We start from the raw sequence: 26,073 nt of genomic DNA, 5'->3' as shown, positions 1-26,073 counted from the left end.
CGGAGAAGCCTGGGGCTGGCAGGGGCTCTTTTGTCTCCATTCTGCGGCTGTTTTCGCCATGGAAAGGTCCTGTGGTTCCAGAAACACAGCGGTGCCCTTGGCTCGGCTGAGGGCGGCACCCTTCAGCGCTCTGGTGTCTGCTCCAGCCGCCCCCTGCACCTCTCTGCATTTGGACTGTGAATTCCAGTAGCAGGAGAGCAGGGAAAAGACGTCGGAGAGGCAGGTCTCCTTATGTTTCACTCAGCTCCCGCCACGGCTCGCCAGATGCACCATTATTTGCGAAATCTGCAGGAGAGCGAGGCCTTGCTGCCGGTCCAGGGAGGACAAGCTGTTGAACGTGAAGCCTCGTCCGGTCCCAGAGGCACCTCCCTGCGACAGTGCGCCCCTCGGAGCCGGCGTAACTGGGCAGTAAGGGAATCCATGCTTGGTGGCCACTCGGTGCGGGCTGGGGAGACCATGGGCCCCCTTCGCAAGTGAGGGAACTCAAGAGAAGCCAGGCGGCTCAACTTAGAACCTGACGGACGGCACAGGCCGGCCGGCCGTGTGCTCTCTGCGGCGCTGTGCTCACGTCACAGGTCCCGCCCACGGGGCGGCCAAACCCAGAACGTGTGTAGAAATAACCTTGAGAAAGACACAAACCCGTGTGAACAGAATTGGGAAACAGGACCGAAGAGCCGGAACGAGACCTCGAACACCGAGACCTGCAGGCCAAGCTGCGTGAGCCTCCCATGACTTGCAGAGCAGCCCGCGGTGCCGGCATAAACTCACTTAATGGATAGAGTCTGAAGTTCATCCAGGAGAGCAAACGTGAGAGTAGCCCAGAAATTTCTGAGAAAGAACCAGGTTGCAGGGTTGCCGGATGTTCTAAGCACAAAAGTGTTTATGCGGGTGGGACCAGCGACAGCCCCGCCGGACCCTGTGAGTTCCTGGTGAGAGCCGGAGCCATTGTGGGGACTTGGGTGGGACAGACACAGCACTTGAAGCCACTGGAAATACGGTAGATTCATGGAGAAGAAGTCTGGTCCCCACCTTTGATTGTACACAGAAGACTTCTGGTTGGAGTGAAGATCTGAACGTAGAAATGCGAAGTCAGGGAGTTGGAAGAGAGGTGGAGATGATGTTCCTAATCTGGGCCCCCCTATGGTCGTGGCCCAAGGAAAATACTGACAGGTGGGAGGCATGTTGCTTAAGAAAGATACATTGTTTCCCACCCACCTGATCTCCAGCCTTAACAGAAGTGGCGTACAATCGGGTGAGAGTCCGGTAAAAGGGAATTCACAGAAGATACCAACAAACATACCTAAAGGATGCTCAAACTTCAAGAACACTCCAGAACTGAAAAGGGGACACGGAGAAAACTGCTCCAAAGATCCACAGAAACGAAACGGGTGCTACCGTGCCCCACGGCCAGGAGGTGGCAGTGTGAGACCGCGGCCAGGTGCTGCCTGGCCGCTGGACGGGGTCTCAGGGGCGGCCGCCTTGTGCGCCGGCGGGGTGGGTGGGCCCGAGTGCCGGTGAGTGATGGGCTGGGGCACTACGGGAGGTGGGAGCCGGTCTCCGGTGCAGAGGGTCGGGGAAACGGAGCACCTCGAACGGGAGCATGGCTAGCCTGGTCGTGATTTTGCTCTTGAAATGCCAGTGTTGATCCAGAAGGAGTTCCGAGGAGACGAGCTGTTGACGGTGGCTGCCCTGGGAAGGAGCACGGATGAGGGCATATCCGCCTCTGACCCAGGGCACCTGTTTCTTGTTTAAATACCAAACTCTATACGTTGGTGTTTAAGTCAGGTGACTTTATACTATTGGCTTCTTTGGGAAGTGACCGCAGGGCAGTAGTGTTGTGGCCCGTCCCCAGCTGGGCAGCATGGAGGAGTTTGGACCCCAGTGAGGAAGGCACTGCCAGCCCCACACGCCGCCGCCCCTGCTGCCTGCCCTCCCTCTCCCTCCCTGCCAGCCAGCCACACCTGCTCCCTTTTGTCACTGGGCGGCTCTCCCTGAGGTCGTGCCCTTACTGCCTGAAGGACGCGCTGGCCCGAGCCTGTAAGGCCAAGCTCACGCACTCTAGGGCAGGGGAGGCGTCTTGGGCCTGGACACCCTGGGCACACTACCCCACCCACCGACCCGCGCACACACACACCCCACGCACACGTGCACACACACGCACCTGTACCCCACACATGTACATGCACATGCATGCGCTTGCCCCGTGCGTGCACGTGCACACCCCCTGTACATGCAGTGCACACACACGTGCCCCACACAAAGTACCCACACACACATGCAGGCATACACATACCTCACACGTGCCCCCCACACGTGCACACGTGTACCTTACACATGTGTGCGTGCACACACACACTCCCTCCCCTTCCCAGGTGTCAGCTGCAGAGACGCCGCCCTCCCGAGGGCTGAGCAGGTGTGGGACCCGGCTCTCTGGGTCCCTGTCTTCCTGTAGGGTTGCCGTCCCCAGTAGGATTTACCACCCCTGGGCCCGGTGACATCTGCTTGTACTCCCTCATGCCTTTCAACGTGGAGACGGCTGTTCAGCGTTGCTTTTTTTTTTTTTTTAATAAAAATCTATTTTGTTGGTTCCAGTCGCCAACTGACCTTTGTCACTTCCTTTCCCTCTGTCTCTCTCTGCTTCGCGGGACATGGCCCCAGGGGAGTTCTCAGGTGCGTATCTCTCCCATCTGTCTGTCTGCCTCCCCCTCTGCCCACGGTAGCATCCAGCTGGAGTGGGTCGGCATCCTTGGGACACTCCCTGCTGCCGTCCAGTTGCCGCTGGCTGTGCAGCCTCTCCCCTCCTGGTTCCTTTCCAGGCCACTAAGACACACGTGCTTTTGCTCCCCAGCCTCCTGCCGCTCGGAAGCTTACTTTGGTTTGCTCTACTACTAGCCCACTGACAGTGGCCTTGACCCGTCCTTTCAGAGGCCGGCGGTCCCCCAGTGCCATTTCCTAAGGCTCTGTGGAGCCACCAGAAGCATAGGACAGTTCGGATGGGACCGCAGGCCCAGTTGCATGGTGTCTCCCCTCTGTCATATGCACCCCAGAAGTCAGGGGTCCTCTTCCCACGTGGCGGAGGACTCAGTTCCTGCTTTCTCCCTCTCCTCCCAGCAGGAGACCCCGAGCCCACCCACATGCACCCACCTAGTGTGCTAAAGCCATGCTGGCTCCCCGGGTGCCACTCTCCCTCATTTGCCAACATGCGCCCCTAACCCCGCCCGTCCCGGCTCAGGGCTTGGGCGCAGTGCTGACCTTCCCCGTCCCCACCCAGCTGCGGAGGCCCGGGGGGGTTTTCCAGGAGGAGGAGCTGGCTCCTTGCACCTCCCACCGCTCCATCCCGCTCCAGGGTGCACCCCAGACCCAGAGACCGGTAGCCCTAGCGGGCACAACCCCCCCCCCCCACCCGCGGCTCACACAGGCTTAATGCGCTTCTTTTTCCTCCCTTCCTTCCGTCTCCCTGCCGCCCCGGCCGCCCGGCTCCCGTGGGACTGGGATGGCTCTCCTAGTGCGCCATGATTTCTTTGGTAAGGCCAAGGCCCCGTTTCAGTTTGCTTCTCCTGTTCCTTCCTTCCTCTGTGGGCCTCACACCTTCTTCCTGCTTCGCGAGCTGGTCGCTTCGCTCTGCGTGGTGGGGCGGCGGTGGGGCCAGCAGGGGCCACAGGCTCTCCTGGCTCCTAGCCCCGAGGTGGGGGGGGTTGGCTTCAAGTCCGAAGTCCCCAGCGCCCTCCCTCAGGGCAGACCCTGGACAGGCCGAGGGGTGGGAGCGGAGACGGGAGTCAGAGCCCGTACCCGGCACACCACGTGCATAGGTCTTGTCTCATGGTTGTCCTTGACCGGGGGCGAGTGATCAGGAGGGACGGACCCTGGGCTCTCGGGGCTGTCTGTCATCATGGCTCAGTGCCAATATTTCAGAGTTTTTGTGATGTGCCTGCAGACAGCTTGGTGGTGGGGTCCACCTTGGGGCTTGGTATAGAGGAGCTGGGGGGACCCCTCTGGGCACCAACCCCAGGGAGTGCGTCCTCACTTCCACTCTCTCCCTCCCTGCTGCTGTGCCCCAGGGAGTCTGCCTGCCCTCCTTGGCCCTGAGCTCTCTGCCGTCCTGTGCTGTCTTCTCTGTCCCCAACACCACGGTTCCAACCACCGCTGTCCGGGGGACAGCTCTGAGAACGGTCTGCCTCACAAAGGCCTCAGAAACCACAGGGCTAGGGGGTTGCTGACAGGGGACAGAGACTGAGGCCACCCGGTGGGGCTGGTGCCAGCTGAGCCCTCCCACGGTATAGATCTCCCGTGGACAGAGCTCGTGCAGGTCAGCCGGGGCTGTCGCGCCCGTCCACACAGGGCCGTCCGGGGGCTACTCTGGGACTCCGTCCCTGCCAGCTGCTGCCGGCTGAGAGCCCGGCTGAAGACCAGCAGTGGCCTCTCCCTGGGGTTCCCAGAGGCCAGCCCCGTGGGCCTTGTCCCCTGCATCTGCCCCCCAGGGCCGAGCCGCCCCTGGGGAGGAGGGCTGCTGCTGTGGGACAAGCAGAGAAGCATCGAGGGCTGGCTTCGGACCCGGGGAGTATCTCTGTGCCTTTTGTTTCAGGAATGGGCAAGGAAGTGGGGAACCTGCTGCTGGAGAACTCCCAGCTTCTAGAAACCAAGTAAGAACACTCTTTTCCAGGGCACCTGGGGGGCTCTGTTGGTTAAGCCTCCCGCTCTTGATTTCGGGTCAGGTCATGATCTCCAGGGTCCTGGGATCCAGCTGCACGTTGGGCTCTGCACTGGGCATGGATTTCGCTTGGGATTCTCTCTCTCCCCCTCTCCCCCCACTACCCTCTCTCTGAAAAGAAAAAACAGCCGGAACGCTCTCTTCCCTCCGCGGGTACTGAGATAACCTGCCGCCCAGGGCCAGGGCCTCCCTGTAACAACGCTGGGAGGGCCCCGACCCACATGGCCCAGCTTGCCCCTCCAGGGTCACCACTCTTCCCCGAATTCTGCACTGCGGGGTCCCCGCTCAGACCCCCATGAGCCCGCAGGCCCCGTGGAGTCCCCGTCGCACTGTGTGCACAGCGGTTCACACGGACTTCTCGACTCTCTGCCTTCTCAAAGAAACGCTCTGAATGTGGTGAAAAATGACCTCATCGCCAAGGTGGACCAGCTGTCCGGGGAGCAGGAGGTGCTCAAAGGGGACTTGGAAGCCGCCAGGCAGGCCAAGCTCAGGCTGGAGGGCCGCGTCAAGGATCTGGAGGAAGAACTGAGGAGGTGAGGGAGGGCCTGGGGCTGGGCCCTGGGAGGAGGTGGTGGGGCTCCTGGAAGGGGCGGGGCTAGACCACGCCCCCAGTCCGGTCCCCCCTCTCCGGGCTCCCTCTGGAGGACACGCCCCTCCTGGGCCTCCTCCCGCAGCCTGCCCCTCCCTCAGTTCCAGCTCCCGGCGGAGCGGCCGGCCCGGCTGCCCCCCCCCACCGCATCCGGGCCCCGCCCCGCATCGTCCGCCTGCCCCCTCGGCTCCCTTAGGAGGCACAGGTGTTCATAGCCGTCGTAGGTTCATTCGGGAGGAGGGTGGGGGACCCCAGAAAGTTCTGGGTCCCCTTCCAGCACTTGGCACTTCTGTCCCAGCCCGATGCTTCCCGCGGGGGTGCCTGTGGCTCTAGGCTGGAAAGGGGAGGTGTCAGGGGGGTGGGGTGGGGAGGCGGGCCTGTGGGGGTGGCAGACGTACCTGGGGCTGACCAGCCGGCTCAGCCTTCCCCAGTGCCCAAAGCCCTGGTCCTCAGCTGGGGCCGCCGGGGCTTATCCGGGCAGGGCTTTGGGCTGCTGGTCCACCAGGGCCCGAGCCCAGCGGGGCCTCCCACCCCCGGCCACAGTTCCCTCTGGTCCTGCAGAGTGAAGTCCGAGGCCATCGTCGCCCGGCGCGAGCCCAAAGAGGAGGTGGAGGATGTAAGCAGCTATCTCTGTACAGAATTGGTATATTCCACTATTAACCTGCGGGCATGGGGGGCGGGCTGCGGGGCGGGGCTCGGGGCCCTCCTCACCCCTTCTGTGTCCTCTTCTCCACCCTTTCCTGGTGGGAGCCCCCGTTCAGCCTTAGGGGCCCACACCCCCCCCCCAGATCCAGGGACAGCCCTGAGGCGAGCCATCTGCTCCTTGGGGGGCCGTGACCCACTGTTGCAGGGAAGGCGGAGGGAGACGGCGAGTCGGGCCTTTGCCCTCACCCCTGTGGACCCCCTTCTGGCCAGGGTCTGGCAGCTGCCTTCCGCAGAGGGCAGGGCCGGGCTCCTCGGCCTGAGGTGGACAGGGGACACGGCACACTGCTCAGTGGCTGACATGGGGGCACATGTCAGAGTGCCAGCCGCATGTTCCCTCAGCCCGTCCCGCACAGCCCCTACCTCTGAGCACCTTAGAAGAGACCCAGAGGCACCTGAGCCTCCTTGCCTGGGGCTGGGGGCTGACGCTCACTCGCCTGGCAGCCCCCTGGGGTGCCTCAGCCCTGTGCCAGCCTGCAGCCGCACGGGACAGACTGGGTCCTGCCCCCGCACTCCCAGCTGGCAGACCCCACACGGATCTGCCGAAACCGCTGGTGTCCCCCTCAGACGCAGCCCCCCGGTCCCACTGGCCGGACCTTCCGTAGAACCTCTCTTCCTCTGGTGCCCCTGGGGAGTGACGTCACCTGTCCGTGTTGACTGGAAGCATTTGGGATCGCCATGGGGTCCAGGGGCTTGTGTTAGCCTCCTCGAGTGTGTCATGTGACCTAGAAAAGTCCCCCTTGGGGGGTGGGTAGGCTGCCCACATACTCCCCCCCCCCCAGCACGTTTGCCTGAGGAGGCCCCGGAGAGGAAGGGCGCCGGCTGCCCGCCGGCTGAGCGGCTGTGCCCCCCACAGGACAAGGTCCCCCTGGCACAGCGTCGCCGCTTCACGCGGGTGGAGATGGCCCGCGTGCTCATGGAGCGCAACCAGTACAAGGAGAGGTTGATGGAGCTCCAGGAGGCCGTGCGGTGGACTGAGATGATCAGGTGGGCCCCTTGGCCCCCTCGGGTGCCCGGCTGTAAGCCGCGGTCCCTGCCGCAGGCCCTGACCAACGGGATGCGGCGGATTCCTCCCCGCCTCCCTCTCCTGCAGCAGGACCGGAAGGGGGCCTGGTGGGAGCCCGTGCGGGGTTCTGAGCCGGCAAGGGGCCCGGCTGGGCTAGAGCCGGGCTGGCGTGTTGGGGCCTGGTGTGCCGAGACCCTTCCGGGAAGCTGTGACTGACCCCCTGGGAGCCCCTCCTCCCTGAGGCCAACTCCCCGTGTGCCCTTGGGGGGCTCCCCAGCACCCGGTCCCGGGCAAGGGAGGTGCCAGGTTGGCCTGGGCAGGGCCCAGTGGGTGGGTGTAGTCTGGGGACAGGTCTGCCTGGGCGCGGGCTGAGCAGGTCCCCGGCCCGCCTTCCCCACCCACTCTAGAGCGTCCCGAGAGCACCCGTCTGTCCAGGAGAAGAAGAAATCCACCATCTGGCAGTTGTGAGTTGGGGCGCCAGGATGGGGAGGGGGCAGAGGAGGCTCCCCTTGGCCGCCCCTCACGTCCCGTGCCCCCACTCGCAGCTTCAGCCGCCTCTTCAGCTCCTCGTCCAGCCCCCCTCCAGCCAAGCGGCCCTACCCCTCGGTGAACATCCACTACAAGTCTCCCACCACGGCCGGCTTCAGCCAGCGCCGCGGCCACGCGATGTGTCCCATGTCTGCGGGCAGCCGGCCCCTGGAGTTCTTCCCTGACGAGTGAGTGTCCCTGCTCCTCCCGCAGGCCTGCGCCACAGGCTGGGCTGAGGGGAGGCCCTGGGTCCCAGGGTCCTGCCCCTCCGGGCTCTGAGGCACGAGCGGTCTCTGCCTCGCTCTCTGGGGGGCTGTGCTGGGGGACGTGGTTCCTCGGGGCTGGCCAGCCTCCGAGGCTGACCTCTCTGCACCCACACCCTGCGCCCTCCAGCCTGACTGGGTGCACGGGGCGTCTCTGGGCACAGGCCTCACTACCCCCCAGTCCCTGCCCTTCATCCCAGAGGATGCCCCTCGGGTGCCCCAGCTCCCCTGCCCTTGGGGACGGCACTGCAGCCAGCAGTCGGGGTCAGGCCCCACCCCAGGCTGTGGCCCACACCCCTGTGTCCTTGGAGGTTCTGGGAGCCGACAGGAAGTCGGCAGCGTGGGGTTTCTGCCTGGGAATAACTCTGTTTGGAATTTCACGTTTCCCTTAGTCTTGATACCAGGATTCTGGCCCCAGAGCAGAAGTGGGGAATTCTGTGTGTTGTGTCCTTAGACGGGCCTGCGGGGGGACCAGCGCTGGGCGGGAACTGGACAGGGGCCGGGGGCCAGGCTGCCTGTTGGGGGGCGGGGGTGCATGCATGGTCCTGCCATCTGGGCGTGGGGACCGTGCGTGCTCCGTGCAGGGCAGGCCCGCGGGTGCGGGCAGGAAATGACCCGTGCGCCTCCTGCCAGCGACTGCACGTCCTCCGCCCGCCGGGAGCAGAAGCGGGAGCAGTACCGCCAGGTGCGCGAGCACGTGCGCAACGACGACGGGCGACTGCAGGCCTGCGGCTGGAGCCTGCCCGCCAAGTACAAGCAGGTGCCGCAGGGGGCGCGGGAGGCCGGGGGCGAGGGTGGAGGGTGCAGGGGCAGGTGGGACGGCAGCCGGGGAGCCACCCGCGCAGCCCTGCGGGGTCCCCACGGCCGCGCCCACGGAGACCCAGCCCTCCGCCTCGGGCCTCGCGCCCACGTGGCCTCTGCCTGCGGTTGCAGCTGAGCCCCAACGGGGGCCAAGAGGACACGCGGATGAAGAACGTGCCCGTGCCCGTGTACTGCCGCCCTCTGGTGGAGAAGGACCCAACCATGAAGGTGAGGCGCCCCGGCGGGCCGGACAGGGGCGCGGGCGCGGGCGCGGGCAGCGGGCTCGCTGACCCCAGGGCCCTTCTCCCAGCTGTGGTGTGCCGCGGGCGTCAACCTGAGCGGGTGGAAACCGGGTGAGGACGACTCCGGGAACGGAGTCAAGCCTGTGCCAGGCCGCGACCCTCTGACCTGCGACCGGGAAGTGGAAGGAGAGACCAGGAGCGATCACTCGCCTCCAGAGAGGAAGGTCAGAGCAGACCGGGGCGGGGGAGGGGGTCCGGGGACCCCGCTGCTCCCGGGGTCTAGGTGACTGTGCCCAGCACCGGAGTCACAGGGAGAGTGACAGAAACAGGACAGCTGGGGACAGTGCCACAAGACTGGGCTCACCTGAGGTCCTCTCCCGGTCCAGGACTGATGGAGGCCTTTGCTGTCTCCTGGGTCGGGGGAGATGTGCGGAGGGTCTGAGGCTCCGCAGGCCGCAGGGCTGGAGGGCTCAGGCCCCCGGGGGTGTCTCCTCCTCCTCGCAAGCTGTGCGCAGGAGCGGCGGGCGGCCCGAGGACGGGGGGGGGGGGGGGGCGCTGGTGGAAAAGGCTTCCCACGGGGTCTAGGGCTTTGTTCTGTGGCCCAGACTGGCCCGGGGGCAGGGACCGGGGCACCAGAGCTCAGTCTTCTCATCTAGACGGGAAGCTCAGTCCCGAGTTCTCACGGCCCTGCTGCTGGAGGACACGCGTCCCCTGAGGCTGCGGGCAGGGCTGCACCCTGAGAGGGTTCAGGAGGCCCCCACGACGCCAGCGGCTGCTGGAGAGGCCTGGCCTCCTGTGCTCGCAAACAGGCAAAGGAGCTCCCTGAGCCGGATGCCACCTCCAGCCGCGTGTGGATCCTCACCAGCACCCTGACCACCAGCAAAGTGGTCATCATCGACGCCAACCAGCCGGGAACCGTGGTGGACCAGTTCACCGTCTGCAATGCCCACGTCCTGTGCATCTCGAGCATTCCAGGTGAGGGCCGGCAGCGCGGGCTCGGCGCTGCTCCGCACACAGCGGGGATAGAGGAGGCCCGCTGAGCCGTACCAGCCTCGCTTGGGACATGCTGGGGACACTCGGGAGCCCATGGGGGCGTCCAGAGGGGAGCACGCTGGCAGTACCGCCCCTTAGTCCTGTGAACAACTAGGAGACGACCCCAGGGTGATTGTCGCTCTTGTGCCTGGGAGGAGATGAGCTGGGCGGCAGGACAGATGGAAACACCGGTCAGAAACTGAGCACGGACCTGCCACGGGCCGAGTTCCCACTGCCCTGCTGCTGCTGGGAGAGCTGGCGCCGGTGGAGGCTTGGCTTTGCCTCTCAGCGGCAGTCCTTATGCCAGCATTTGGGGTGGGCAGGGCCCTGCCCGGGCCGTCTTCCAAGATGGCCCCAAGCTCCTCAGAACTCTTAACTGACACATGATCAGAGTTGATTGCTCCCAAAGACCAGAGTCTCACCTCTCCACGCTTTGTGTCAGCTCTCCAAGCCTGCAGGCGGTGGTTGTGAGCAGGGGCCCACGCACTGAGGCCAGCCTGGCCTGAGAGCCCGGGGCGCCCTGAGCCGCCCACGTTAGCTGGCGGCCACCTTCTCCCTCCCCGGCAGTCCCACATGGGACAGGAGCCCTGGTTGTGTTCTGGTAGTAGGGGCTACTCAGCATGGGCTGACGGGGCCGTGACTCTCCCGCAGCGGCCAGTGACAGTGACTACCCTCCGGGGGAGATCTTCCTGGACAGCGATGTGAACCCCGAGGACTCCAGCGCCGACGGCGTGCTGGCGGGCATCACCCTGGTGGGCTGTGCGACCCGCTGTAACGTGCCCCGCAGCAACTGCTCCTCCCGAGGGGACACCCCAGTGCTGGACAAGGGTCAGGGTGAGCCGGGCCTTCCCCTGGGCGGCCGCCCTCCCCCAATCCCCTTGTTTCTCCCCACCCCCTGGCCACACTCACGCTTCCCTTCCACAGGGGAGGTGGCTACTGTCGCCAATGGGAAGGTCAACCCATCTCAGTCCACGGAAGAGGCCACAGAAGCCACGGAAGTGCCAGACTCTGGGCCCAGTGAGGCAGAGGCGGCTGCAGTACGGCCTGGGCCCCTCACGGAGCATGTCTTCACCGACCTGGCCCCTTCCCCGGCCCCCACTGCCCAGCCTGGCAGGTGGGCTCTCTGAGGACGGGGCAGACGGAGGGGAGGGGAGACTGGCCGAGGTGGGCAGGGAGGGGCTCCCCCGGGCCACCCTGGAGCAGCCATCCTTCCTGCAGCGAGAACGGGCCGGAGGCTGACACAGGTGGGGCGCAGCCCGAGCCGGAGCCCAGCGCAGACCCTGCGGGGGCCAGCAGTAGCGCGGCCCCCACCATGTGGCTGGGAGCCCAGAACGGCTGGTAGGTGGGGCCCTGGGGCGGGGCATGGGAAGGGTCTCCTGGGCGAGCACCCCTGCCCACCACGACCTCCTCCCACAGGCTGTACGTGCACTCAGCCGTGTCCAACTGGAAGAAGTGTCTGCACTCCATCAAGCTGAAGGACTCGGTGCTGAGCTTGGTGTACGGGACCCCAGCTGAGGGCGGGCGTCGGGAGGGGCCCGGGGCGTCGGGAGGGGCCCGCAGCGCCCGGCCTAGGCCCACTCGCTCACCACCGTCCCTTTCCAGGCACGTGAAAGGGCGCGTGCTGGTGGCCCTAGCCGATGGGACTCTGGCCATCTTCCACCGAGGCGAAGGTGAGGCCCAGGGGCGCTGGGCGGGCGAGTGGCCACCCCCACCACGGGCAGGGGAGGTCCTGGCCAGGCCCGAGCAGGCGTCTGGGGCTCTCTGCAGATGGCCAGTGGGACCTGAGCAACTATCACCTGATGGACCTGGGCCACCCCCACCACTCCATTCGCTGCATGGCCGTCGTGTGTGACCGCGTGTGGTGTGGCTATAAGAACAAGGTGCATGTCATCCAGCCCAAGACGATGCAGATCGAGGTGAGTGCCGGTAGCAGGAGGGCCTCACGGGAGGGGAAGTGGCTCCTGCTGGGGGACGGCGCTCCCGGCGTGCCTGCTAATGGGCCCTGGGGGCTTTGTGGGATCCAGGGAAGCCTGCTCAGGGAGACAGCTCCGTCACGGGCCAGCAAGGGCAGCCGGGCTGTGAGTGCCAGTCTGTCTGGGCTCCACCTGCTGCTTTGCTCTGCGGCGAGTCCTGTCGGTGCCCACGGGGCCCCGCTCGCCTCCCCCAGTCCTCCAGCCTGTGGGCCGAGGGGGCAGGGTGCTGGCTACGGCTCTGCCCTGGAGCCTGGACCCTGAGGAGTAGAGCAGGTTCTAGAGCAAAGGCTGCAGTGAGCCACATGGGCAGCATCGTGACCCATGGCTAGGTGGGTTCAGAGCCCCCCTCCCGGCACCCCCTCATTTTGACGTGAGCTGCCGTGACCCCACAGAAGTCGTTCGACGCACACCCGCGGCGGGAGAGCCAGGTGCGGCAGCTGGCGTGGATCGGGGACGGGGTGTGGGTGTCCATCCGCTTGGACTCCACGCTGCGGCTCTACCACGCCCACACCCACCAGCATCTGCAGGACGTGGACATCGAGCCCTACGTCAGCAAGATGCTGGGTGAGGGGCTGCGCCGGGCTCAGGCGTCAGGGTCGGGAGGGCCCCCGGCAGCGGCCACACGGACCACCCACCCTCTTCTCCCCAGGCACCGGCAAGCTGGGCTTCTCCTTCGTGCGCATCACGGCCCTGCTCATCGCGGGCAACCGCCTCTGGGTGGGCACCGGCAACGGCGTGGTCATCTCCATCCCGCTGACGGAGAGTGAGTGACCCCCCTTGACACCTGCACAGGTGGTGGTGACTGCGTTGGGACAAGACTCGGGGGCAGGGGGTGGAGGGCACGCTTGGCCATCCTCGCTCCGGACGGGAGTGCCGCTCGCCCGGGCCCGCCCCTCCCATGACTTCTCTCCTCTCCCTTCCATGCTGCGCCCCTCGCCCCCCCAGCCGTGGTTCTGCACCGAGGCCAGCTCCTGGGGCTCCGAGGTGAGTCCGGAGCATCTGCCTCCTGCCCTCGCACGGAAGCCCCCAGCTGAGATGCCCTGTGGGCTGAGGCTGGCCTCGCCCCTGGCAGCGGGCGCTCTCCCGCTGCTGCCTCTGCCCGCTGGAGATCAGGCGCCTCCCCCTCAGGCTCGGGCCTGCCGCCCTTCTCTCTCTCCAGCCAACAAAACATCCCCCACGGCTGGGGAAGGAGCCCGCCCTGGGGGCGTCATCCACGTGTACGGGGACGACAGCAGTGACAAGTCGGCCAGTAGCTTCATCCCCTACTGCTCCATGGCCCAGGCCCAGCTCTGCTTCCATGGCCACCGCGATGCCGTCAAGTTCTTCGTGTCAGTTCCAGGTGAGGGGCTGGGCCCCCCCTTGCTGCCAGGACGCGGCGTGGCCCCCCTCCCGGAGCCTGTTGGCGGGGGCGCCGGCTGCCCGGCTGAGCTCCCTGTGCCCCGATGACAGGGAACGTGCTGGCCACTCTCAACGGCAGCGTGCTCGACAGCCCGTCCGAGAGCCCTGGGCCCGCCGCCCCCACCTCGGACGCCGAGGGCCAGAAGCTGAAGAACGTGCTGGTGCTGAGCGGCGGGGAGGGCTACATCGACTTCCGCATCGGTGAGTAGGCGCTGCCCGGGGTCCCGGGACCCTCCGGCGGGGCCGTCCCATCACAGCAGCTGCTGTCTGTCCAGGGGACGGAGAGGATGACGACACAGAGGAGAACACTGGGGACGTGAGCCAGGTGAAGCCCCTGCTGTCCAAGGCGGAACGCAGCCACATCATCGTGTGGCAGGTGTCCTACAGCCCCGAGTGAGGCTCCGGCCTGCCCCGCCGCCTGCCCACCGCCCACGTGTACATACAGCCCCCCCAACCCGCCCGCCCGCTGCCCGCCCCGCAGGCAGCCCGGCGCCCGCCCCTCTTAGAACCTCTCAACCTGCAGCTTTCACCTTAGGGCCGGGCCTCCCCGAGGGCGGCAACACGGGTCTGGCTGGGAGGGAGGCGGGGGAGCGGGGTTGCACCCTCACCAGGAGGGCCAGAACCTCTGGGGACACCTGACCTGGCAGCTTCTGGCTCACCTCTGGTCCCAAGTTCTTAGAACCGGGGGGCACCTCAGGGCCAGGGCAAGGCAGGGTCCTGGGGTAGGTCGGGCCAGGAGCAGGCCCTGCTGGTGGCTCCCAGCTCCACCCCGGGCCCCCCACTTCCCTCACCCCCAGGACCCCCCAGGGCAGGAAGCAGGGACTTCAGCCCGCCGGGTCTTCCCAGCCAGAGCCCATTTGCCTTTGCCTGCTGCCTGATGGGGTGGGCCTGACCCTAAGGGAGCCGGCCCAGCCACTAGGCTTCCCCGGACACCCCCTACCCACACCGTGACGCCTGCCCCGGGAATTGGCATGGAAGCACGTAGCCAGGCTGCCTAAGGCAGCTGCTTGAGAAGACGGAGACAGATGCCCTCTTCCTGCTCCCCCGTGTGGCCAGCTCTCCCTGCGCAGAAGACCCCGCTGGTGGGAGCAGGCTCTGGAGTCCTCCCCTCCCAGAATCGCCTCGCGTGGAATTTCTCAGGCTGCCAAGGCAGGCCCAGGCCTCAGGAAGAAGGGGAGGCCCCTGGCCTCTCCTGGGGTCAGTCCTAGGACACAGGCTTAGCCTCAGGGGGACAGGGGGACACGTGGTCTGGGGCCTGCCTCCCAGTCTCCAAGGAGCCCAGCTCCCAAGACACACTAAGAAGTGCCTAGGGCTGGCAGTGTGGCCTGCTCCCTTGAGGGCAACCGAAGACAGCCCATGAGAGCTCGGGGCAGAAGCTGCCTCCAGCCGGCTTTGAGGGGGGCCGCCCTGGACTGCCACCTCCCCGACCCACCCAGGTCCAGGCCTCACTCCTGCTCCGGAGGCCCTGCTGCCCACCCACCTCCCACCAGAGAAGCACAGATCTCGGGCAGCCACGCCGCATCCCAGCCGGCCGCCGCCACAGCCACGTGCAGCTGCAGGCTTCTCCCCACCACCCTGCCACTCTCCACTGTGATGTACGTCCAGTCCCTTGTCTGTTCCCACGGGGCCGCGAAGTGACCCCAGGGCGAGCCGGGTGGGCGCAGCTAGGGAAGGGGCTGGGTGGTGATTCTCCTCAGGCTTTGGCCCTGCAAGCGAACCCACGTATCTGCTCTGTATGTAATAAATGTCTTTACGTCGTAGCCCTGTGTCTCTGGGCACAGACCAGCGGGAGCGTTAAGAACTTGCTTCACTTTATTGTCCCAAGAAACGCTGGCCCAGGCCCAGGCGGCGAGCCAGGGCGGGCCGCTAATAGGAGGGGCCCGCGGGGTCGCGCGGCTACTCGTACAGCCAGTGCGCGGCACTGTCCTCCCAGCACAGCAGCTCGTCGCCGCGGAACCAGAGCGCGATCTCCCGGCGGGCGCTCTCCACCGAGTCGCTGCCGTGGACCACGTTCCTGCGGGAGAGCCGCGTGAGCGCCGGCGGCCGCCGGGGCGTGGCGGGGGCTGGGCGCGCGCTCGGGCTGCCTTACTTGCCGACCTCGACGCAGAAGTCCCCGCGGATGGTGCCCGGCGCGGCGTCGGCCGGGTCGGTGGCCCCGATGAGCGCCCGCGAGGCACGCACCACGTCCAGGCCCTGCCACACCTGCGCGCGAGCCGGCGGGGCTCAGTGCACCGGCCTTCGTTCCGGCCCAACCGCCCGCCCGCGCGCCCGGCACTCACCATGGCCACCACCGGCCCCGAGCCCATGTAGTCCACCAGCCGGCCGAAGAAGGGCCGCTCGCGCAGCTCGGCGTAGTGCTCGCGCAGCAGCTCGTCCGAGGCCTGCGGCGGGCCGGGGTGGGGACGGGCCGCGCGCGCCGGGGTCTCCGCCCGCCCGCCCGCGCCCCGCCGCCGCCGCGCCCCGCGGTCTCCACCCGCCCCCCCCACCCCCCCGCGCCCTCACCTGCACCAGCTTCAGCGCCACCAGCTTGAAGCCCTTGCGCTCGAAGCGCCGCACGATCTCGCCCACGAGCCGCCGCTGCACGCCGTCGGGCTTCACCGCCAGGAAGGTGCGCTCGTACACGCCGGCGCCCGCTGCGGGGGCCCGCGGGGTCGGGGCGCGTCAGGCCCGGCCGCCCCCCCACCCGCACGCGCGCCCCCGCCCGCCCCCGCCGCCGCTCACCGGCCGGGAAGAGGTGGGCGAGCACCGTCAGCAGCAGGCACAGCATGATGGCGGCGGCGGCGGCGGGCGGGGCCTGCGCTTAAAGGGGCCGGGAGGCGGGCGCGCAGGGAGCCCCAGCCCTCGGGCACCCCACGGGGCCGGCGTTCCCTCCCGGACCCGCCCACGACCTGCTGTGGCTGCGCAACCCCAAACGCAAAGAAAGCCACAACCCAGGGCGCCGGTTCTGCCTTTATTCGCGCGCGCGCACGGTTCCGGGCCGAGTCCGGCAGCGGCCGCACGGAGCGGGGAGGCGACCCGCGCCCGCGCTTGGGGCTCCGCGCTGCCCGCCCCGCCGCCCCCCGCGGCCAGCTCGCCCAGAGCAAAGGCGCGGGGGCAGGGCCTGGCTCCACGCTCCCGGGGCTGACCCAGCCGCAACGCGAAGGCGTCTTCGTTCACAGCGCGGCCCCGCGCCCTCCCCGTGGCGTTCAGACCGGCGTGGTCTTGGCCTGTTTCTTCGCCTCCCGCTTCGCAGGGTAGTCCCAGGGAGGCACCCGCGTCCGCTCCAGATTCAGCACGGGCTCCTCGGTGCAGGCGTCCCCTTTTTTCTGCCGCTCCGCGAGGATCATGGCCCGCAGGAGCGGCGGGTAGGGCACGCAGCGCGGAGCGTCCTCGGGCGGCGCCGGCGAGCACGCGGTGAAGGCCGCCTCCTCGTGCTTGGGCACCAGCCGCCAGTCGTGGTACATGACCTGCCCGATCTCCCGGGCCTCGCTCTCCGTCCGCCCTGGGGAAGAAGGCCGGGGCTGAGCGCACGCGCGCCCGCGGGGCAGGCTGGGGTCAGGGTCACGGCCGCCCCCAGCGCCTCACCTTTGAAGGTCAGCACGCCCCAGGCCTTGCCGTGCTCCAGGTTCTGCAAAGCAAGCGCACAGGGCGTCGGCTGGGAGCGCGCGCTCGCCCCCTCCCCGCGGCCGGGGCGCCGGGGCACCCGCGCGCACGCACCTGCGCCGTGTAGTCGGGCCGCACGCGCGTCAGGCGCCAGTAGCACGGCTCGTCGTGCTGCCACAGCCAGGACTTGCGCGTGACCAGGCGGCCCAGGCCGAAGAGCGGCAGGCGGCTGAGCAGCTGCATCAGGCCGCTCTCCCGGCGCACGTCGGCCCAGGCGCGCAGCGGCAGCCGGCGGCCCGAGTACGGCCGCGTCAGCGTCTCGTAGTCCAGGGCGTAGCGCTGCGAGTCGCGCGGTCGGTTCCGCTGCTCCCGCAGGGCCCGCACGCGACGGGCCAGCTCGGCGATGAGCCGCGGCCGCACCTTCCTGCGCGCCATGGTCGGCGCCCCGCTCGTCCGCGCCTCGACTGGAAGCCGCGCCTCCGCCGGAAGCGGCCGGTGTCCCTCGGAAAAGCGTCCGGGTGCGGCCGGAAGCCCGGCGGAGGCCGGGCCGGCGATGGCGCGGGAGGGCTCCGGGGGGGCGGGATGCTGGCGCGGGGCGGGGGCCCGGGGCGGGGGTCGGCGGCGGCCTCCGACCTGGGAGGTCTCGGACTCGGACGGCGAGGGCGCCGCCGGCGCGAAGGCCCGCGGGCCGGTGGAGGAGCGCAGGGCGGCGGCGGAGGAGCGCAGGGCGGCGGCCGAGGCGCTGCGGCCGGAGCGGGCCCTGCGGCGCGTGGCGGTGCGCGTGGACCCAGGTGCGGGGGGCGCCGGCGGCACCCCCGAGGCCGCCCTCCGCGCCGGGATGGGGTCGGATTCCCGGCCGGGTCCGCTCCCCGGAGCCGGGCGGTGCTGACAGCCGTGTCCCCGCGGCCCGTCGCAGCCCTCCTGGAAGATGCTGGTGCCGACATCCTGCTGGAGGCCCTGGGCGCCCTGGGCTGTGAGTACCACATCGAACCCCAGCGCCCGGCCCGGAGCCTCAGGTGGACCGGAACGAAGCCGGACCCTTGTCCCCGCACTGTGAGTGTCCCGGGGCTGCGGAGCGCACCCCTGGCCTGAGCGCTTGTTCCCCGCAAGTTCACGCAAGCCTGCGGGGTTTGAGAGCGGTCAGCTAGAAGCCGGAGCGCTCAGGGGGTGCCTGTGACTTGCAGGGCTGGTGTCCGCGGACCTGAACTGGTCTTGGACTTGGCGGGGGATGAGGGGAGTTGTCTGTAGAGCGGCCCCGGCAGGGCCTGGACTTGGCTCTGGCGAGGAGCCTCTGAGCCACCGGGCCCAGGCAGGGCCCCAGGACCTGTGAGGTGGGGGGCAGGCAGCACTGTCTCTCCATGTCCCCACAGGTGCCTTCGGAGGTGTGGGCTGCCGAGGAACAGGTTCTCCTGCTCCTGGAGCCGGAGGAGTTTTTACAGGGCCTCCTGCAGCTGACCCAGGTGCGCGGGGGCGGGGCGCAGTAGTCCTTCCCACGGCGGAGGGGCTGGGCTCCCCAGCTTGGGGGAGCTGCTCCGCTAGGTGCCATTCCCTATTCTAGGGGAGAGGGACCAGACAGGACGTGGGGCTGAGATGTGGGTGAGCCAGGGAAGCCAGGTGGGTTCTTGGCCTGGAGCAGACTGGGGCCGCTGCTGGAGAGTAAAACCCGGGTTGGGGGAGGTTCTCCGGTAAGCTGAGTGGTAAGGGAGGCATTAGCTTAGACTCTGTGCGGGTCTGGGTGTTTGTGGTTCAGTGTTTCTCACACACCCACAGAATGCTAGGCACCTGGGCGCTGGGGTGCAGAGGTAGAAGTGGAGGGTGGGGGCTCAGTGCCCCTCTTGCAGGTGCCTGGAAGGCATTGGGGGTTTCCCAGGTCCCTTGGCCTTGCGGGAGGCACACAGCTGCTTTCTGTGGACGGAAGCCTGCGTCCTCCTCTCCCTGGGACCGCTGAGTCACTCTCAGGTCGACTTTTTCGCGTGCAAACGCAATTGCCACGTTGCCGGCTGCAGAAACAGATGTGTTAAACCTTGGCTTGCAGACTTGTGGCCCATCTTGCTCCGTGCCCTGGGTCTGTTCTGAGAGCTCCACCGGCCCCCACCTGGCTGTCATCGGGCTGGATGCCTACCTGTGGTACCAGTCACTCTCTTGCCCTTAGTAGGCCTGGCTGGGGTGTGGGAGTCCAGGGGAGAGGTAGCGGGAGCCCAGGGGTTTACTATGCCCTTTCTTGGGGGGCTCCGGGGGAGTGATGGGGTGTGGGGACCCAGAGGGATGGTCACCTTTGCTCAGGTCTCAACAGCCCAGCAGCCAGGACATGCGGCAGCCAGAGAATCCAGCAGCGGCCCGTGCCCCAGTGGCACTCAGTTGGCCCAAGATGGAAGAGGTGAGGGCCCGTCAGGTGAGGCGGGATGCGGTGGGCTGCTCGCCCTTGGTCCTGCCCTTGGTCCTGGTGCCTGGGCTGCTCTCTAAGGCCCAGCAGCCCGTTTTGGTCCCGGAGCAACATGTGGGGTCGGTCTCAGCTGCGTGTCTCCTAGGGGTGACCTTGTCTGACCCACACGGTGGGCTCACATCCTCAGGCCCTGGTCCTCCTGCAGCTCTGGGCACATCTGGATGTGCTGCTGGTGGCCTCCTGGCAGGAGCTGACTCAACACATATGCGCCTTCACCAGGGCCTTTGCTCAGCGCCCACTCAAGTGCGTGCCCCCCACCCGGACTTGTGACTGTGGCTGGGGGAGGGGACAGGGACACCTGGGTGGATGGAATCTCTCTGGTGTCTTTGGGAGCAGAGAGAGTCGAGAGCTTTGTGAGCTGGGAGGACAAGGTGCTCCAAAGACGTGAGGGCTCTAGAACCTTCTTCGCATTCTTCTCCATCTGCAGGCAGTACCGGGATTCCTGTGCCTTTTCCTTCTGTGCGGCTGGGCGCTGGGCAGCTGGCGAGCGTGTGGCGAGAGATGGCACAGGGCTGCGGGGGGTCTGGTGGCGACAGATCAGGCAGTTCCGCCGGGTCAGCCCTGCTGTGGCCGATGCCATTGTCACCGCCTTCCCCTCCCCCCGCCTTCTGCAGCAGGTGGGTCCCCCAGCCTCTCCCCGTCGCTGTGGAGCTAGGGCCCCAAGAGCTGCCCTCTTTATCCCTGTGCCTGCTGCAGGCGTACACGAGCTGCAGCACGGAGCAGGAGCGCCTGGCCCTCCTGGCGGACCTCCCCGTGAAGACGGGCGGTGGTAGCCGGCCCCGCAGGGTGGGGCCTGACCTTTCCCGCCGCATCTGCCTCTTCCTGACCGCCACCAACCCTGAGCTCCTGCTGGACCTGAGCTCCTGACTATGTCTGTGGGACAGGAAGGGGCCCTGTCTCACCAGCAGAACAGAACGCGGCCCACCCCATCCCAACTAGCAGGGGGAGGGAACAGGGCATTGCCCTTGGGGTGGGCGGGAGGGCGCGGGGTGGCCAGAACATTCTAGGGTAACTGGGATGGGCAGGAGAGGAGGGGTGAACTTCCCCTGCCCTGGGTCCCGGACATGCTGGCCACAGAGCCGGGGCCCAGCTGGGGTCAGGAAGGGGGAACAAACACCAGTCACAGGGAGACTTGGGGGTGGCATGTTCTGAGAAGCAGTAAAACAGAGTCCCGAGGGAGAAAAGAGAACCGGGCTGTCTCTCCTGGCAGGCGCCGTGATGCAGCTGGGCGCGACACGGAGAGAGCCCTGGGCAGCCGGGAGCCCCGGGCCGGGTCCGGACTCCCTTCCTCTGGCCACCACAGAGGCGTCACATAGTCTAAGTTTATTACGGTCATTTCGGTCTGGGACAGGAGGGACAGCAGCTGACGACATGCACAAGCAGCTGAAGGATGCGAGCAGGCCGGCAGCAAGCACGGGGGCCGCTTCTGCCTGTGTCCTCTGGCCCACAGTCGATCCGGGAGAGCCGGGCTGGCCACGTCTGCACGACACCAAAGGCCAATGCCACAGGGGTCACAGGGCCCGTACCGGCCAAGACCGCCCTGGGCGTGAGTCTGCCCTCTGGAGCCCAGCCTGAGGGGGCGTGGAGCAGGCGGCCACCAGGCCCCGGGAAGGCAGCGTCCCCCAGAAAGCGGTCAGGTCCGTCGGCAGCGTTTCCGTGGGTGGGGCCGGGGCTCGGGGCCGCTCGCACCCGTGGCCGCAGGGGATGGTGCGGGGGGCTTGCGGCGACCGCAGCTCATGCTCAGGACCCAGCCGAGCTTGTGACGCAGGACCTGCTTGAGGCCAGGAGGCAGGGGCAGCCCCTCGAGCGTGTCCCCGGAGTCGGGCCGCAGCTGGCGCAGGCGGTGGCAGCACAGGTACTGCAGGGAGGTGATGCTGGCGCACGAGCGGATCACCTTCATGCTGCTCTTGGCCGCCGTGGAGCACACCATCGGGTAGAACTTCTTGTTCTGCAGCTTGGTGGCCGCCACGCCTGGGGGGGTTGGGGGCACCACCTGAGTCCCCGGCCGGCCCTGCGAGGCGCAGCCTCCCACCACCCCTGGTGTGGCCCTGCCCTCCGGGAAACCCAGGACCTGAGGTTCCTGCAGGGACCAGCCTCCAGGACGCCTGGGCAGGGGCTGCAGTTCCACGCCCTGCAGGCACCAGTCAAGGTCACGTCTGCCCTCACCTATGCGCTTCCTGTTCTTGAAGAAGGTGAGCGTCCCGTGCCAGGTGTCCAGGTGCACGCCGATGATGGAGCCCTGGCCAAACCTTGACGAGAAGCTCATCTTATCGCCCTTGTGATGGAGGAGCCCTGGGGGGCAGGGCGATGGGGTGAGCCCTGCGGCCTCGGGGTCGCGACCCCCTCCCCCATCCCGCCTGCCCGCGGGGCCCCGCATACCCGTGTAGGAGAGACCCCAGCTGTCTTCGTCTCTGCCGAGCAAGCTGCAGAACGTGTGGTGGTACTTGTCCAGGTCCACGTCTGACGTCCCGATGCCCACCATCTGGGAAGAGGGGGGCGGGCAGAGGGCGTCTGGGGCCTGGGCGCCTGGGGTCACACCTGCCTGCCCCACCCCCACCAGCCTGCTGGCCACTGACCATGTCGGTGCCGTAGACCGGTGAGGTCATCTTGATCTCCCAGAAGTGCTGGCCCTCCCCCAGCTCCTTGGTGCCCCTGATGGCCGCCGTGCCGCAGCTGTACTCCATGTGGAAGTTGACCTTTCGGTTGTCACAGCTCAGCAGGGTGGCCGAGGACTTGTTCAGGTCGTCCCACACCCAGTCAAAATCTGCAGGAGCGGGGGAGGCCAGGGCTGGAGGATATGCAGGCCGGGCTCCCCGTGCCCGGCGCCCCGTGCCCCAGGCCCTCCCCCGGTTCTCACGCTCGTCCTCCTCCCCGCAGCGGCAGTCCCTGTCCTTGCCGCGGTGCGCCGTGTGCAGGCTGCTGCAGAAGGAGGCCTCGCTCTGGCCATCACAGTCACAGAAGGACTCCCCGGTCACGGGCACAGCGCTGGGGATGGGCGGCGGCAGGGCGGGGGACTCGGGGTCGGAATCGGAGTCACTGTGCTGCGAGAGAAGGACCAGCTGCTCCCATCTGGCGTGCCCCCTGCCCTCCGTCACCACGTGCGGGTCGACGGCACTGATACCCCGAGGAAGCCCCTGCAGATCTGGCCCCGAAGGCCTTCCCTGGGTCTCCCCACCCTTGTCCAGTGCCACCCCCAGTGGCCCCGGACACCTCCCCCAGCTTCCTGGGAATGGGTTCAAGGGCTCCACCCCACCTCCCACAGCCCTGGGGTCACTAGGCGCCCCGCTGACAGCCAGCCAGGTGGGGCTGCCGGCTCCAGCCCCTCCTCCAGGCCGCCTGAAGCAGGGGAGCCCAGGACAGTCTGCTCTCGACCCGACGAAGGCAGCCTGGCTCTCCGCACAGGGAGTGCGTGGGCCCCTTCCCGCGGCAGAGCCTCGGCATCTGTTCTGGGCTGTGGCCCTCTGGTCATCCACAGAATGGGTGGCTCCTAACCCCGAGCCCAGGGCACCGCAGTCCCGCGCTCACAAGTGCAGCGCTGCCGCAACAAGACCTTCCCCGGGGCCCCGTCCTCTGCCCGCGGGGCCCCGTCCTCGTCACACGTGCTCCACATCTTGGGAGCCCGATGATGGCCCAGCGCCAAATCCTTCCAGAAGGCCAGCCAGGGATGCTAACACTACAGATGCCTTCTATGCGTGGAGCTGTTCCTCTTCTGAGGACAGGGCCCTCTGGACCCACCTGCAACGGGCTGGGGTCTCACCGGCCGGGCTCAGAACGCAGGCTGGGGTCCTGGCCAGGCTCCACCCTCTGCACGCTGCTCTCCTGGCCTCCATGAGCTCCTCCCCCGAAATGCCGTATGCCCCTGTACAGACCCAGGGCAAGGCCTGGTCCGCCCCAGCATCCTGCTGCTCTGAGGGTAAGGCCCACACCCCGCATCGGGGCCTGACCCCCCCCCCGTTGTGTCCATCTGTCTCCTACGGCGGGGGTGGCCTCGTTGCCCCTAGACTGCGCTTCCAAGAGGCTTTTCCAGCCCCTCCCTCCCGTGCTGTGCTCCTCGGCTCGGCTTTCTCCCGTTAGAGGCTGAAAAACCTGTCCCTTGTTTCTCGGCACCCAGGGCTACGGAGCGGCCACATGGCGGAGACGGAGCTCAGGAGGCCAGAAGCTGCAGTCAGAGACAGATGCCACCAAGAGACAGGAAGAACGCCCGAAGCACCCTCCGCCCCTCGTGGAGAGTGCTGTTCCCCCAAAGCCAAGGCAGGCCCCCTGCTCGTCAGGCCGTCCGTCCCCTTCCCGTTTTGTTAAGTGCCAGGGTCACACACCTGAGTCCCGGGTCCCCCTGACCAGCCCCCTGCACAGCAGCCCAGCGGGGAGGAGGTAGCTGCCCACCACCAGAGGACCAGCATCAGAGCCTAAGGCCGACGTGCTCGGTGACACGCCCACCCACACAACCCAGGACTCCCCACCCATTAGGTGACAGACAAGCTACAGGCATGCGTCACATGCTGTGCCCTAGGCCCCCAACACCACCTGCATCTTCCAGCGATGAGGTGGCCGGGCAGAGACTGGCGGAAGAATGGATCGCTCAGATCACGTGGTCGGGGGAGCTGGCGATGGGACGGGAATGCAGGCCGAGGCCTCTCGCTGGCCCGGGCAGGGAGTTTGGGGAGGCCCTGGGAAGGGGCCCTGGACTCTGCCTCCAGTTCTCCCCCAGGGGGTGGCGGTCCCACGGGGCTCGGCCACCCTCACGCTATCAAGAAGACAACCGCTTCCTCCCAGGACACCCGCCAGGGCTAGGGCAGTAACACGGCGTGCTAGGACACGGCAGAGCCCAGTCACCCGAGGATCACCCCTGCTGGAAGCAGCCGAGGCGACTCAGGGCAGGACTGAACCCCTGCCCTGGTCGGAGCGCTCTGACGAGCCACCTGCAGTGCCCACCTCCAGCAACAGGCACCACGGCTGTGCAGCGTGGCCGCCACGACGGGGGCGTCCCAGCTGCTCCTGAGGGCCCCCTGGCCTCCCCGAGCTCTGGAGCCGCTGCGTGTGGGAAGGCACGGGTGTTTTGAGCTCTAAAAATTCTAAGTCCTCTTTCTACGTACACGTACACAAACACCAAGCATATGTTCGTAAGGGCAGAGACGATGTCTGGGAGCACACACGCCAAGCTGCTTTTGGATGCTGGTTGGATACGTGGAATGGAGTTTTTGTTGAACTGACCCAAGAAAACAACTTCTGGGCCCCAGAGAGAAAAATCTAGAGAAGAAGGTGGTATCTGTCTTGGGGTCCTGTCACCCCAGGGCCACATGGGTCCTTGACCAGGGGAAAGGAAGGCCTCCCCGGCCCGTCCTCTGCCCTTGGGGGCATCTTTCTCTTCCAGTCCTGCCTCAGGCACTGCCTGCCCTGGGTGTCTCTGCTCCTTAGTCCAGCCAGGCCCACACCCCCCACCAGGACCTACCTGCCCATCCGAGTCGTAGCCCCAGTTAGTGGTCCCCGCCAGAGCCACAGCCCGGGCATCCACGTCTCGGTGGGCTGCGCTCAGGACAAAGTGCCAAGCTCTGCTGCTCCGAGGACGCCTGGCCATGGTGGACAGGATCTGGAGGAACACCCGGGCTCTGAGCAGAGAAGACACGAGGCCGTGCTCCCGTGCTCTGTGCTCCAACCTCAGCCAGCTGCGCCGGCCCCGGCCAAAGGTGCGAGCTTGCCTGAGCCCTGCGGATGCCGAACGAGAGCTCTGGGGCTCTTCCCGCCCTCAGCCCTCCCTCCAGCACGCACGCACCTTGATGAGCGCCAGGCAGAGAGTGAGGAACACCATGCAGATGTCCATGACTCTCAAACGCATATCTCAGCCCGACTGAGCTCAGCCTGCGGAACCCAGCCGTCCCTCGGGCGTCTCCAACCTTGTCTGGCTCCTCCTCTGTTGTCCAGTTTGACAGATGGCATCTCCCACCCTCCAGTTCCTCATGCCAGACCGATGGCAGTCACCCTGAACACCCTCACACGCCCAGCACCACCTCCAAACCATGTCCTGAGCCCTCTCCATCCCCGGGGCCACCTCTCCTCTGGCTCCTCCCACTTCACTCATTACAGCCGAGCCGACTTTCTGGAAGCACGGATCTTAAGAACGGAAGCAAGTCTCAATCCACCTGGAAACTGCTCGGCCTCGCCTTACGGAGACAACATGCAACATCCCGCCCCTCCGCGCTTCTCCAAGCCGCAAGGGCCTGGGCCCGGGTGCGAGCCCGCTCCTGCCCTTCGCCCGGAATGCCTTTCCCGTCCCGCATTCTCCCAGTACCACGCCGCCTTCCGGGGCTGCCCCCCGACCCAGAGCGCCCCCCGCCCGCTCCCCGAGGCGCCGCCCCCGGCCGCCAGGCGCAGGTGACCGCCCCGCAGCAGCGCACGGCAGGCGGCGCGCCCCGGCCCGGCCCGCGCGGGTCTCCGGCTGCGCGCCGTCGCGGGGGTTGCGGCGAGGCCGCCCGCCGAGCCCCGGGCCCCCCCGGCGCCGCCGCCCGCAGGAACAAAGGCGCGCCGGGCCCCGCGCCGCCAGCGCTCCCGCCAGGCCAGCGAGCGCGGCGGCCGTGCGCGTCGGAGCCGGGGGACCCCGGGGGCCGCGGCCGCCGCCCGCCGCCGCTCACCTGCCACTGCTCGGTTGCCGCCGCGCTCCGCCGGGCGGCCGTGACCTACTTTCCGCTCCCGGGCGAGACGTAAACAATCCCCGCCCCGCAGCCCGCCCCCCGCGCCGCATTGGCCCCGCGGCCGCTGGCGGGCGCGGCTGGGCGCTGGCGGTTCGGGGCTGCGGGCGGGGGGCGGGCCGC

General features: G+C 67.5%; 5 protein-coding genes across 15 annotated transcripts in view; 2 read left to right on the top strand and 3 right to left on the bottom strand.

Moving 5' to 3' along the window:
- Nucleotides 1-14,816, top strand: part of MAPK8IP3 (mitogen-activated protein kinase 8 interacting protein 3) — a 45,870-nt gene extending 31,054 nt beyond the window's left edge. For 3 of the 6 annotated variants that reach the window (XM_080830961.1, XM_080830965.1, XM_080830960.1), the window contains 23 exons: nucleotides 2,659-2,670; nucleotides 4,583-4,640; nucleotides 5,089-5,241; nucleotides 5,859-5,940; nucleotides 6,856-6,986; nucleotides 7,413-7,469; nucleotides 7,551-7,721; nucleotides 8,430-8,556; nucleotides 8,730-8,825; nucleotides 8,908-9,063; nucleotides 9,649-9,814; nucleotides 10,523-10,705; nucleotides 10,796-10,985; nucleotides 11,090-11,209; nucleotides 11,288-11,368; nucleotides 11,474-11,541; nucleotides 11,639-11,787; nucleotides 12,237-12,408; nucleotides 12,494-12,607; nucleotides 12,790-12,828; nucleotides 13,004-13,183; nucleotides 13,294-13,443; nucleotides 13,518-14,816. In XM_080830961.1, the coding sequence (XP_080687087.1) occupies nucleotides 2,659-2,670; nucleotides 4,583-4,640; nucleotides 5,089-5,241; nucleotides 5,859-5,940; nucleotides 6,856-6,986; nucleotides 7,413-7,469; nucleotides 7,551-7,721; nucleotides 8,430-8,556; nucleotides 8,730-8,825; nucleotides 8,908-9,063; nucleotides 9,649-9,814; nucleotides 10,523-10,705; nucleotides 10,796-10,985; nucleotides 11,090-11,209; nucleotides 11,288-11,368; nucleotides 11,474-11,541; nucleotides 11,639-11,787; nucleotides 12,237-12,408; nucleotides 12,494-12,607; nucleotides 12,790-12,828; nucleotides 13,004-13,183; nucleotides 13,294-13,443; nucleotides 13,518-13,639 (2,777 nt within the window). In that variant the 3' untranslated portion in view covers nucleotides 13,640-14,816. Of the gene's footprint in view, nucleotides 1-2,658; nucleotides 2,671-4,525; nucleotides 4,641-5,088; nucleotides 5,242-5,858; nucleotides 5,941-6,855; nucleotides 6,987-7,412; nucleotides 7,470-7,550; nucleotides 7,722-8,429; nucleotides 8,557-8,729; nucleotides 8,826-8,907; nucleotides 9,064-9,648; nucleotides 9,815-10,522; nucleotides 10,706-10,795; nucleotides 10,986-11,089; nucleotides 11,210-11,287; nucleotides 11,369-11,473; nucleotides 11,542-11,638; nucleotides 11,788-12,236; nucleotides 12,409-12,493; nucleotides 12,608-12,789; nucleotides 12,829-13,003; nucleotides 13,184-13,293; nucleotides 13,444-13,517 lie in introns of all 6 variants that reach the window. The other 3 variants (XM_080830964.1, XM_080830963.1, XM_080830962.1) reach the window with 2 other exon arrangements.
- Nucleotides 14,817-15,036: 220 nt separating this feature from the next.
- Nucleotides 15,037-16,094, bottom strand: NME3 (NME/NM23 nucleoside diphosphate kinase 3). 2 transcript variants are annotated; one of them, XM_080830975.1, is made up of 5 exons: nucleotides 15,964-16,094; nucleotides 15,745-15,875; nucleotides 15,522-15,623; nucleotides 15,332-15,444; nucleotides 15,037-15,256 (listed from the first exon to the last, which is right to left on the bottom strand). In XM_080830975.1, exons 1-5 carry the CDS (start codon nucleotides 16,007-16,009, stop codon nucleotides 15,139-15,141), a joined length of 510 nt encoding a protein of 169 aa, XP_080687101.1. In that variant the 5' UTR covers nucleotides 16,010-16,094; the 3' UTR covers nucleotides 15,037-15,138. The 2 variants fall into 2 exon arrangements, with proteins under 2 accessions (XP_080687101.1, XP_080687100.1); XM_080830974.1 differs by having other exon boundaries at nucleotides 15,340-15,444.
- Nucleotides 16,095-16,179: 85 nt separating this feature from the next.
- On the bottom strand, nucleotides 16,180-17,330 carry MRPS34 (mitochondrial ribosomal protein S34). Its single transcript, XM_080830971.1, has 3 exons — nucleotides 16,939-17,330; nucleotides 16,807-16,849; nucleotides 16,180-16,723 (listed from the first exon to the last, which is right to left on the bottom strand). The coding sequence occupies exons 1-3, from the start codon at nucleotides 17,257-17,259 to the stop codon at nucleotides 16,428-16,430; spliced, it is 660 nt and encodes a 219-aa protein (XP_080687097.1). The 5' UTR covers nucleotides 17,260-17,330; the 3' UTR covers nucleotides 16,180-16,427.
- On the top strand, nucleotides 17,258-20,447 carry EME2 (essential meiotic structure-specific endonuclease subunit 2; the record flags this gene model as incomplete). The annotated part of the gene is given in 10 exon segments (XM_080830866.1): nucleotides 17,258-17,264; nucleotides 17,296-17,360; nucleotides 17,363-17,615; nucleotides 17,741-17,877; nucleotides 18,195-18,284; nucleotides 18,860-18,951; nucleotides 19,108-19,201; nucleotides 19,395-19,510; nucleotides 19,695-19,884; nucleotides 19,964-20,447. Coding segments are annotated over 10 exon segments (1,215 nt in total). The 3' UTR covers nucleotides 20,135-20,447.
- SPSB3 (splA/ryanodine receptor domain and SOCS box containing 3) lies at nucleotides 20,389-26,055 on the bottom strand. 5 transcript variants are annotated; one of them, XM_080830966.1, is made up of 8 exons: nucleotides 25,894-25,957; nucleotides 24,717-24,854; nucleotides 24,361-24,514; nucleotides 22,125-22,308; nucleotides 21,844-22,031; nucleotides 21,647-21,749; nucleotides 21,434-21,559; nucleotides 20,389-21,238 (listed from the first exon to the last, which is right to left on the bottom strand). In XM_080830966.1, the coding sequence occupies exons 2-8, from the start codon at nucleotides 24,773-24,775 to the stop codon at nucleotides 20,901-20,903; spliced, it is 1,152 nt and encodes a 383-aa protein (XP_080687092.1). In that variant the 5' UTR covers nucleotides 24,776-24,854; nucleotides 25,894-25,957; the 3' UTR covers nucleotides 20,389-20,900. The 5 variants fall into 5 exon arrangements, with proteins under 5 accessions (XP_080687092.1, XP_080687094.1, XP_080687095.1 ...); XM_080830968.1 differs by having other exon boundaries at nucleotides 24,367-24,514; XM_080830969.1 differs by lacking the exon at nucleotides 24,361-24,514 and having other exon boundaries at nucleotides 25,894-26,055.
- Between the last annotated feature and the right edge of the window lie 18 nt (nucleotides 26,056-26,073).

This window comes from Martes martes, assembly GCF_963455335.1.
Source record: "Martes martes genome assembly, chromosome: 18".
NCBI lineage: Eukaryota > Metazoa > Chordata > Mammalia > Carnivora > Mustelidae > Martes > Martes martes.
This window is presented reverse-complemented; position numbering and strand designations above follow the sequence as displayed.

Coding starts and splice junctions, on each gene's coding strand:
- NME3 (XM_080830974.1), bottom strand. CDS start 16,009: ATGCTGTGCCTGCTGCTGACGGTGCTCGCCCACCTCTTCCCGGCCG. Junction 15,624..15,744: donor TGGCGCTGAAGCTGGTGCAG/GTGAGGGCGCGG, acceptor GGCCCGCCGCAG/GCCTCGGACGAGCTGCTGCG. Junction 15,257..15,339: donor GCGGGGACTTCTGCGTCGAG/GTCGGCAAGTAA, acceptor GCTCTCCCGCAG/GAACGTGGTCCACGGCAGCG.
- MRPS34 (XM_080830971.1), bottom strand. CDS start 17,259: ATGGCGCGCAGGAAGGTGCGGCCGCGGCTCATCGCCGAGCTGGCCCGT. Junction 16,850..16,938: donor GGCCCGACTACACGGCGCAG/GTGCGTGCGCGC, acceptor CTTGCTTTGCAG/AACCTGGAGCACGGCAAGGC. Junction 16,724..16,806: donor GGGCGTGCTGACCTTCAAAG/GTGAGGCGCTGG, acceptor CTTCTTCCCCAG/GGCGGACGGAGAGCGAGGCC.
- SPSB3 (XM_080830967.1), bottom strand. CDS start 24,842: ATGGCCAGGCGTCCTCGGAGCAGCAGAGCTTGGCACTTTGTCCTGAGC. Junction 22,032..22,124: donor CTGCGGGGAGGAGGACGAGC/GTGAGAACCGGG, acceptor CCGCTCCTGCAG/ATTTTGACTGGGTGTGGGAC. Junction 21,239..21,433: donor CAAGAACAGGAAGCGCATAG/GTGAGGGCAGAC, acceptor CAACCCCCCCAG/GCGTGGCGGCCACCAAGCTG.